The sequence below is a fragment of the Pygoscelis adeliae genome, unplaced genomic scaffold (assembly GCF_000699105.1).
Source record: "Pygoscelis adeliae isolate BGI_AS28 unplaced genomic scaffold, ASM69910v1 Scaffold209, whole genome shotgun sequence".
Taxonomy (NCBI): domain Eukaryota; kingdom Metazoa; phylum Chordata; class Aves; order Sphenisciformes; family Spheniscidae; genus Pygoscelis; species Pygoscelis adeliae.
In genome coordinates, this window is record NW_008825538.1 from 111,167 (window position 1) to 122,205 (window position 11,039).

General features: G+C 47.5%; 1 protein-coding gene across 1 annotated transcript in view; it reads right to left on the reverse strand.

Annotated features, from left to right (window-relative positions):
* PTPRA (protein tyrosine phosphatase, receptor type, A) overlaps nucleotides 1-11,039 on the reverse strand; it is a 106,024-nt gene that overhangs the window by 69,135 nt on the left and 25,850 nt on the right. The window contains exon 2 of the mRNA XM_009331859.1: nucleotides 2,759-2,830. Within this exon, the coding sequence (XP_009330134.1) occupies nucleotides 2,759-2,830 (72 nt within the window). The remainder of the gene's footprint in view (nucleotides 1-2,758; nucleotides 2,831-11,039) is intronic.

Sequence of the window (11,039 nt, forward strand, 5' to 3'; positions counted from 1 at the left end):
GGGAGTGAGCGAGCGGCTGCGTGGTGCTCAGTTGCCGACTGGGGTTAAACCACGACAGTCTTGCACACTGAAATACAGACGGCTCAACACAACGCCACGTCTCCATCTCACTATACACCTCGCTCCTATTGCTTTCAACACACACCGGCGCTCTTCCCAACCCAGGACCGTTCATGCGAATGGTGGGACCGCCAATGCCCCACCAGTCCCGTCGCTCACACCTATACCTGGTGCTCTGTGTCATGGGGGTTTATTTCAGTAAACGACGAAATTATCCTCCTCGTTTTCCCCTATCAAAACCGACTCTTGAGAAAATAAGTACATTACACAAAGTATTTTAGATGAACATCCCGACATGTTTACCTTAGCCTTTTCTACTGTCTACAAAAAGAAAATAAAGGATTACAAGCAAATTATTGAATGACATGAGGTTAAGTCAAATTTTAAGTGAGGGTGACAGGTTTAGCATCCATGTGGAATTTTGAGTAAAATAAAAAGCCTGCCTTTCTACGTGAAACCTGGTTTCAAGTCACCCAAACTTCAAGCGATTCTTTCATCGCTCTTCCTATTCCTATGAGACAGCGTAATTTTAAATATTGGATAATTTGAGTCTGCAGCTTGAAGGTTTCTTCAGAACGTCAGCTTCTTGCTTTTTGTAGACAGACTGATGACACTGTAGTTAATTTGCTTAATTAGTGATTTACAGAAAGATCTCTCTACGAGAACGTGAAACCCTTCAAATGAAATGCTTTAAGTGCAGAATCAAGAGACCATCCATAATGATTGTTTACTCCCATCTTCTACGTATTTTTGGGCCACGCTACTTCTATCAGCAGCTCCTGCGATTGATGGCATTACACTTCCTAAATACAAAACAGAACTCTGCAAGAGGCCGAGCGTAACCGTCCCAAGTTTTTCCTAACAGGGGCACGTTGCTTTTTAAAAAATCGTGCTGGGATGAGCAGGAAAGAAGTCAGCACATAAAATAAACACACACATCCAGATGCCGTCGCACAGCCCAGAAGGAGTTTTCCCCTTGGCTTCAGCAGCTTTGTTTCTATTACTCCATCTTTCCTTCCCCCAAGCACTTGGCTTTTGCTGACCGCTGCATCCAGGCACACAAATCCTTCTTCTAATGGGTGCTCTGGTACCGTGGAGCACAGGGAGAAGGCTTGCACAGATGTTCATTTTGTAAGAAACAATAATTCATGCAAATCCCTGCTCCAAGCAAATTCCACAGTAGTGCATCTTATCGCAAGCCAAACAAAAAGTACAAATACATTTGAGAACCGTAAACCTGTATTAAAAGAATTTGCTCTAGTTACAGCTTGAATCTCCCCCTCTCCCTCCAACGACTCAGCCAGTAAACTATCCACCGACACTAAACACCAACCAAACCACTAATTCCACCCGTGCTAATAAGAAGCGTAAACCCCAACTGCAATATAAAGCAAAGCCTGTGTTAAAGTATGACAGACGTAACACACCCCACGTTCACCCACGATACTTTCTTACACGTTTGCAGTCCGAATAAATGCAAGAAAAAAATCCTGTCCGTGATGTTGGTCTCACAAAACGTCTCACCGGGCTCCAAAGCAGAGCATCCAACTTTGCTACGTTTTGGGTATTTGCAGATCGCAGAGGTTCGATACTTTGGTGGGAACTCGGAGAGGGCTCTACCGCCTTCTCAAGCTCGTAAATTGAAATGTTTTGAGGGTGTAGAGCAAAGCCTGGAAACGCTTAGGGTCCTCTTGCCTGAGTAAAGTCAAGACGGCTTTTTGAGTTTGTTTGACTGCAAGGGGAAAGGTCGACTCACATTTAGGAGTCTACCCGGTGACTACGGTGAAGACCCTCTTTCCTACTGCAAGAGGAGGCAGAGACCAGCAGTGACCATTGCACCACCCTGATGATGCCTCTGAGCACAACAGAATCATAGAATCATAGAATCATTAAGGTTGGAAGAGACCTCCAGGATCATCGAGTCCAACCGTCAACCCAACACCACCATGCCCACTAAACCATGTCCCTAAGCGCCTCAGCTACCCGTCTTTTAAATTCTTCCAGGGATAAACAGGCAGAATGTTGTGCTCTGAGCCATGGCAGAATTGACCCAGCAAGACAAGAATCCAGATATTAAAGTATCATGAAAACTACTTATAAAAACATTTAACTCCACACACATTTGTATTTTCTTGTCCAAGTTTGTCCAATAGTTCAGTGCTTTTAAAATCAGGGATTTTCCTCCATTTCATTAATCAATAATTGACTGCTCTCTTGCCACATTTGGTGATAGACCAGCTTTCCAAGGAAGCTCAAGATGATGAAAATAACCCAATAAAATATATTTTTAGGGTCTTTTTTTTTTTTGAGAAGGCAAGTTAGAACCTGAATTCCAACTCAACCGCTACATTTCAGCAGAACAAAAAAACGCCTGTGCTGAGCGCTCTCAAATAAGAGTCATGCCCCGTCCAACTCTGCACCAACAGAGACCTTATTATCCTTTGGGGGAGGAAGTCGGATTTTTTCCACTTAGTTACGTTCCCAGGTAGTTCTTAAATAAGATTTCCCTTCCCCCTGTGTTTAAAGGGATACTTTAACACAACAAGTTAATGCCTTGGCTGTGTGCTGCTCCATACTGCCATCGTTGTGTACTGAACCCTAAAATAGAGCGATGACCGGCCGGCCACCGGCGAGCGTGATTTTATTTTAAGGAGAGGACAAATGCCAAGATGCCAAAATTAACAACGCTTCTTCCTACCTTAATTATCATAAGTAAATCATCCACCTGCATGTCATTAGGAGCCCATAAAGGTTCTTCCAGTGGTGCCCCCTGCAAACAAACCAAAAAACAAGCTTTTAAAACCAAAGAGTTAAAATTCACCAACATCTTTGGAAAACGGTCTTTTTACTGCCGCCAGCAAGGTGATTCCAGTTCATTTTACCAATATCCAACACGCAGCTTTTCATTATTGCTCAAGCTAGAGACACACTTGAAAAAATGGAAATAAATTTTAAATACAGAAGGCAAAATCGTGGGAATTTCCCGGGTTAAAAGTGCTTTCAGACAGGGGCAGCAGCAGGTGATTACAGGTCAGCAGCAGCAGTTACAAATGAGGAGGAGACTCTGACGTTCACAGCTTCGCTTGGTACGTGCACTGCTGTTTGGGGTAAAGTAAAGTTTAGGAGGGTCCACAGCTAGAAGAAGTAGATAATTTTTATCGTAGCGAAGGCATCATGTTCGCCTTGGGCTCCTACGAGTGAGTATTTACCCAGACACAAGTGGTTGGGGCACTTGAAAAACGCGGTTCCGTGTATGTTCATTTATTCCCATCCCAAGGAAAGAGGCCAGAAAGCCGCACGGCGGTCACCAGGACTTCTGATGGCCACGTGCCAGTGAGACAGCCACCAGCGGACTTCCCCAGGCCCAAACCTCTCTGGGTACAGACTTTGGCTGTAGGGTCAAGTGCAATCCTACAGGGAACAGGCCGAAGCTTGTCCCTGCGGTGTTCAGGTGACCTGCAGTGACGTTTGTGATGTTCTCACACCTCGGCACAAACCAGCCTCCCTCCCCACCAGCTCTCGGACGTGGGTTCCTCACTCCATCAGCAAACCCGCACTGCAGGGGCTCACGGTTCACTCGCGAAGTCGAGACTGTTCCCGGCTGATCCCCTCTTTTACATGGCAAGCCAACTCGCTCCCTCTCTGTCCGTCTCTGTTCTCCACCCCAAAATATTTTTTACCTCAATCAGTTTTGAGGCAGCAGCGGGCTCCTTGCAGGAGTTTGCAGAACCAACCCCTCCTTTCACTAATCCCATCTTCTGGGCTGGTGCTATAAAGTACAAAATTAGAGACCTGAGGCAGTTTTAGATTTAGAGTCGAATATATTTAATCAAATTAATATTTTTTTCCTATTGACATCTTTTCTCCCCAGCCTTGGGCAGGGTGTGACCCAGCCATCTGCTCTGTCGGTGCCAAGTAGCTGCGGAGCTCAGATGTAATCCCTGGGTGATCTCCTCGCTGCTTTTCATCCTACTCAAGTGTTGACTCGAGCACTTGTTCAATTAGACAAGTCTCAGCACTTCAATCAGATGGGCGCACAAGGCTGATTTTCACCTCCACAGAGAAGAAACAATCTGATTTAGTCGAGTGTGATAGAACCAGGAGCTTCAAAGCAACGAGACCTGGAGATCACGTCTGCTCTGAAGTCTGCCAGAATCGCTGCTTAACCCGAGCAGACCACCAGCAACCAGCAACTTCCATTTTAAGAGAAGCTGAGAGAGCAGATTAAAACGACGTTGGATCTGGCAGGGAGGAGAAGAGCTGGGTTACTTTCCCGATATTTCTTTTTTAAGGCAATGGGAGAACGGCCTGAGGCGTCTGCTTTCTCTTGTCTCTGGCTCAAAGTGAGCAACCCACGGAGGTGCCGAACTCGCTGGTCCCCCCGCACCACCTGCATTTCCTTCCTTACGATCCAGCGTTTCCCGACACCTCCCAGCGACGCTGCTGTCCCCGGGCAGGGGTGTCTGGGGGCTGCAAAGTCCAGCCCTCAGCCTGCCCTCTCCTCCCCGCGCAATGGGAATGAGGTCCCTTCGTCCTTCAGTTAGCTAATACGCATTTAAAACAAAGGGGTAAATTTTACGGGACCAAATCAGGAAGCTGGCATAAGCAACCGCGCTATCAATATTTTCATGGTCAATTTATTCCTTCATTCACAAAACTGCCAGATTCAAAATGCAGCCTTGGACAGTGCTGAGAAGTGCAAGAGAAGTTGGAAGACTTTGCATTCACCTCCAGCTTTAGAAAGCCTTGCTGGAACGAAGGGCTCCCCTTCCCTGCCGTTATTAGCATCATCTGAGAGTTAAAAGGGAATCAGCAATGAGGCTGAGTTTTTACAAAGCTTGAAGCAAGACACACGCAGTGCACGCTGACGGCTCCTTCCAGGATGAGGCCAACATCTTGCTGAAGGAAAAAAGTACACTGGAAGGTAATGAAACAAAGCAAATGCAAAGGCAGAATGAAAACAAAAGAGCTTATAAAAGTCAACGCAACATGTTTGAATGGATTTTAGAGCAGGCTGCGTCTTCAGATGGCTGTAAAAACAGATCAGTACCAGAAGAAGAGAGTAATTCATGATGCATGACTTGCAGTGACTCATAAACCTCGCTCCTTTTGACAGGTAAGGAGCACGGTGCAGGCATGCACTCAAGTCGCTCGAGTACGCAAGAGTAGAAACATCTTATTTTATAAATACTTACAAGAATATCTTACATCCACACCTGTTCTTAGAAATTAAGAAACTATGGCCTGCGCGTAGAGGAAGCATGATTGCCAAAGAACAAACGTACGACAGAACTGAAAGGAGGTGGCATGTCCCACATTCGGCTTATTCAGCCCCGGCCACCCACAAGCCTTTCCACTCCTCTGCCGTGCCCCGACCCCACTGTGCCCCACCGTGCCAGCAATGTAATCCGCTTGCCAGATAATCCTCCAAAAACGCGGTGTCCTGAGGGTCCGGTGCAGTCAGCTGACTGCGGTAAGCCATGGCTGCAACCCACTGGCCTCGGGAATAGTATGATTACTATTTGTAATTATTATTTGTGTATGTTAGTTGTATATGTTTGGATGAAAGCCATTTAACCAGGTAGATGTATACGCTGTTATAGCAGACCAACAGTAAGGAAGGCACGCTGGCTATAGGGAGGAGCTTCCATTCTCTACAGCCAAAATTCAGTTTTCCAAGTCCAGCAGCACTGGGAAACCCAACACTGGCCTGATCCAGGTGTTTCTGGAAAACACCGTAACATAAAGCTCCTTCAGAAGGAGCTTCAGTTATGAAAGAGACCCTGGGACTCACAGCCAAGTGTCTTCTAGTATGGTGCTGTGCCGAAAGATTAAAGACTCCTTTGCAAACCTTGCAAGCAAGGTGAAGGAGAAGGTCTACCTCTCCTATTTTAGATTCACAAGACAAAGCAGTTTTATTGGTAAGAAGTCAGGTGAATTGGTTGTGTTTGTGTTTTTATTTATACCAAGAAATGGAAGATTAAGAGCTGCGTGTTTGCAAGCTCACCTGCAGGCTCCATCCCCTGCAGATGGACTGGTCCAAGGGATGGTCCATGGACCAGCAGGGCGCAAGTTAATGCCAGGAGAGAGTTCAGCCACGCTTATACCTCAACAAGTAACAGAGGCAGCTTGTCTCGCAGAGCCTGGGAGCCCCAAAACTGCAGCTCGACTAGTGACTTCCCACCAACAAACAGGAAAATGCTGCGGATGGCGAGTTACGTGCTTGGGAGTGAGGAGCTCCTAGTAATTCAGCAGTGTCCCGACACCTCAGCTGAGGTCAGGGCCCTATCATGAGCTATAAAGAACTGCGGGGTGTTCTCTCCCTGAAAGAGCAATTACACCTGCAAACAGCACCTACAAAAAGATGGACGGGACCATGAGAAAGGTGCCATTCCTTGGTGTTTCTTCTCTCCCAGAACAGCTCAAGCAGAAGGTCGGTGACCACGCTGGTAGGAGAGCCCAAACCCAATTCACAGCCTGGTACCCTGTTTTACCCACTACGTTAAAGCTGCTAAACCTCTGCAGCCAGGTTGTGCCACCCTCCGCAGCAAACAGCCATACTTAAAGTCATGGGAACGAATACTTTGGTGGACACGGTGGACCAGCAGGCATCCAGAACGAGAACTTCACTCAAGCTGCACGTTTCTGCGCTGGATCATCCCACCTGCTATGGAACAATTTTATGGCGCAACAGCATTTCTTCTATAAAAACGAGGAACACAGGCCCACAAACTAAGAGGTCTCTTTTGGAAGAACCCCGCTGAGAACGTGCTTGGGGAACGGCCGCACTAGGTGGGACTTCAGACAACGACAGCAGGTTTGTTAATCGAGAACGTTGACGGTACAAAATGTTACACACAAAAATGTTCAAGATCTGGGGTTGGCAAAGGTGGCCCACAGTTATAGGACTCCTCCATCTCTTATTAAAATAATTAAAATAAAAGTAAGGCAGGTATTAGTTGGCTAGACAGCCCCAAATCCTGCCGCCTGCGTAATCCACCTGAAAGCCAAATGTATCAAGGCAAATTAAAGCTGCCTTTAATCCATGCAAATCTCAGCACAGGCATCTTTTATTCTCTTACCTCCTGCCACGAGTTTAGTCCTGCCCCGCACCCCTTCGTGCTGCCAGAGCTGCGGGAGCAAAACACCACAAAGCTCCATGTTTCAGTAACACGGAGAAGAAATTTTAGACCTTTCACACATTTTGGGGCGGACGCAGCTTTACGCTTCCCCGGTTGGGTTGAGACCAAACCCCGTTCCACCCGCGCTTGGTTTAATGATCTGTATCGACACACATAAATTAGGGCAATTTGCGCATAAATTAGGCAGCGTCATTATGCTAATTGGGATGGTATGATTGTGCCGAGCGTGTTTGCAATCTGCCACAATCCTCTGGGACAGCGCTGCGAGTGAGCTGCTGCCGTCTGAAAAGGCCGGCGCTCCGCTGGCATCCCGCTGCGGCAGGTACGGCCGCGCGTCGACCCAGCGCAAGCCTAAATAACGGAGGAGAAGGGGCGAGGAGACCCGCTGGGATTTGCCTCGTCTGAAATGCTGGTTTCTCTTCTAAGCTATAATGCCACCCTCAAAAAATAACTCTACCCCCTAAACATGGCATCCTAACCTCACCCGCAATGCATGAAACAGGTCAATTTATAGATGGGGGCAGAGAGAGGCTGCTAGAAAAATAAACCACCACGGTGCAAACACCAAGGTGCATCTAAGACAAATAAAGAGCAGGAGACTCAAATCCCCTGCACTTTGCTTTATCAAACCTAACACGAAGAAACAAGTTGTCCTCACAAAAACCAGCGCCGCTGCACTTTACCCCTTCCAATCCCCACCTGGATTGCAACAGAGGTCGGGATGCTCGCCGGGATCGGGGATGTATCATAGAGTATCCCTGATGATCCCTGCCCTAAAAGAAAAAAAAATAAACCTAAAGCTTACCAATTGAATGAACAAGGATAACGGAGGAACAAATAAACTGCAAAGCGACAGCTTCTCCTTTTTGAGATTCAGTTAAATAGCCGTACACAGCCCTAGTGTAGGTAATTACCAAGGTAGGCCTTCGGGGTCTCTTATCGAAACATGGATTTTTTTAGATATCCTACAGGTATATCCTGTAGGATATAGGTAAGATATCTATAGTTGGATATCCTGCCCCCTGAGCCCCGAACGCCTGCAGGGCTGTGGTCGGTGTCCCTGTGCAGGGGACGGCGTTGCGGAGCTGCTGGTGACGCTCAGCTCCAGCTCTGCGGGCTGGGGGTGGGTCTGGTGTTGCACCGCACCTCCCTCCTCCTTACGGGTACCAGGGGATGCTCCTGAAGTCATTCAATTTTCCTACCAAAACTGGTCACTAATTTAGCTGCCAAATGGGATCATTACGATGAAAAATCCTACCTGCGGGACCTGAGCTCTCTCCCTTCAGGGGGAATTCAAGCTCGGTATATTCTCCAGGATCCAGCCAGGAGTTTTTCCTCCCACAGACGTGCTGGCACTTTGCCCGGCTAAAAAACATACACCAGAAGAGCACCAAGCGCTAACCTACCGCTAAAAGCATTAAAAAAAATCAACTTTGGGCAAACCATATGGTAACACTCACTGCGTCACAGGTGAGAGCAAATACAATATGCTCTGTACGGCACGAAGAAAAAATAATCAATTTGCAGAGAATAATGGTGCTTAAATACCAAACCAGCCCAGGAACAGATGCCCAGGTGAGAGGTTTTTAATGCCTTCGACCTCAGCGTTCCTGCACTTTTGCATTTCTTTGCTGCTTCGACCTTATAAATATCAAGAGATGGTTTTTACAGCAGCGCCCAGAAGCTGCCCGGCTGCAGCACGGGGACAAGCCATGCCCCGCAGACCTCCCGGGCTGAAAACATTACAAAATCCTGCAGAGGTACCTGGCAGATCGACGATCAAAACCACAAACCCTGTTTACAAGCAGGCACAGCGAGCGCCCTAAACTCAACCCAAGCCAAAGGAAGCAGGGATAAAAACGAGGAAAGGGAAAACGAAGGTGAGAGGATGAAAATGCTAAAAGGGCAGGGGCACATGGGAATCGGGGGATGCTCCATAAGCAGCGAGAGCAGGGAGCAAAATTGAGCTGCCCCAGCTGCAAGGCCAAAGGAATTCGCAAGGCACGAAGCAGAAAAACCCGCAGCCAGCTTCCTTCTGCTCTTCTGCAGCTCCCCTCGAGCACAAGTGGCTGGGTGGTGGCTTTCCCCCCACGCCCATCTTTAAGCAGAACCCCCCCTAAGTAGTTTGCAGTGAAAGCAAACTCATCTCTCCCTCCCTAAGAAGCAACGTGGATACTGACACGGGCCAGCATCAGCACCTTAGCGCCCAGTAATTCCCCAGCCCCTCCGAACACCGAATACCTTGTCACAGCAGCAGCTTTAAAAACTCTTCTCGCCACCCTTCGGTGACAATTAGTTTAAGTCTGTCACCGGCAGATCAGTTTTGGATTGCAACTAAGCCAAAGCTATATGAAAAGGTTTTGTCCGAAGACTCCCCATGCCAAACCAGTTCAAAAAAGGAAAATACAAAATACGAGCTGGCGGCACCCTCAGCTTGAACAGTTTCTGCTGCTGAGAAGGGAATACAGCAAGATTTAAAGGACAAGTTCAATAAAGTTATTCTTCACTGCTTTATTTCCCCTTAAAGCATAAGACCAATTCGGTTTTGTTTCCATCACAAACAGCTTCTTTAATTGTTTCTGATGGGAGCACAACGTGGGGACCCGGCGTGCGAAGCTGCCCTGGCCCCTGCCAGCTCTGAGCCAACGGCACAAGGCGCTGATCTGCCTCGCTACGGCAATTCCTGTAATTCAAGTCTGGCAAACAATTCCTAGTCTGAAAATGGGACAGCATCCAATCGTTATCTCCTTCCTTGTAAAAAAGAATTAAAAAAATCCAGCCTATTTACTCTACCTGCCTATTTACTGTACCGGCAGTACCACCACGCAGGCATGACAGCAACAAATGCCGGCAGTTCTTGCAGTTTCACCTGTTGATGTTTCTCCTTTCATCCCAGCAAAAAGCATGTCAAAGCTAAACGAGCAATCAAGAGCAAAGAAAGCATCCGACTGCTTCCCTGACAACTGAGCAAGCCAGCAGGTTTCAGAAGGTAAAGCCTTCCGACGCTTCTAACCAAGGCAATGAACTGTACGGTTGGACTTGAGGATCTTAAAGGTCTTTTCCAACCTAAATGATCCTATGATTCTAATATGCAGTCACCTTAATTTTGGTGCCGGTGCTTCCATACATCGTCACTAACGTTTCTAACCTCCATTCATCTGTACTAAACCACCCTAGGATTTCCATCCCCCAAAGTAATTTATTAAAGACCAAAAAAAAAAAAAAATCAGTTTTCCTGTAGCGGCATTAATTGTGGACCTATTCCACCCCAGTGCAGACACCAAACCCTGACTAAACACATGAACCCAGCGTACCGCGCACAAAAACTTACGTGCAAGGGGTTTGTTTGAACGGTTTCGCTCACCGCGACACACCTGATAAGAGCCTGCAGCAACGACACACCCAGAGATAAACCAGACGGGTTCAAATCTTCAAAACCCAATTCCGCCATCCTGAAGGAGGCGGGAGGGGGGGAAACAAATACATAAAGAAGACACGCCGTGTGTAACAAGACCATTTCCCTTGGCAAATCTTTCTGCTTTCCTTTCCTCGCCGTAGCTGCGTGCGCACGTAGAAATCGTTCCCATGCGTTTTCCGAGCTACCTTCTGGCTCCGCTCCCGTGGATGGGCTGCAGGGCTGATGCCCAAGTCCCGGCGCAGCAGCACGTCCAGGTGCACCCGGCAACCTTCTCCTGGTGCTTGCAAAATTTAGGTCTCACTGTTTCTTAAGAATACTGGAAGATGCAAAGATACAGGGCAAAGCTGTTTGACCAGAGGCATCCTTTACAAATGGAAGTGATAGAGTCGGGGAAAAAAAGAAACCCAGGCATGCAGAGG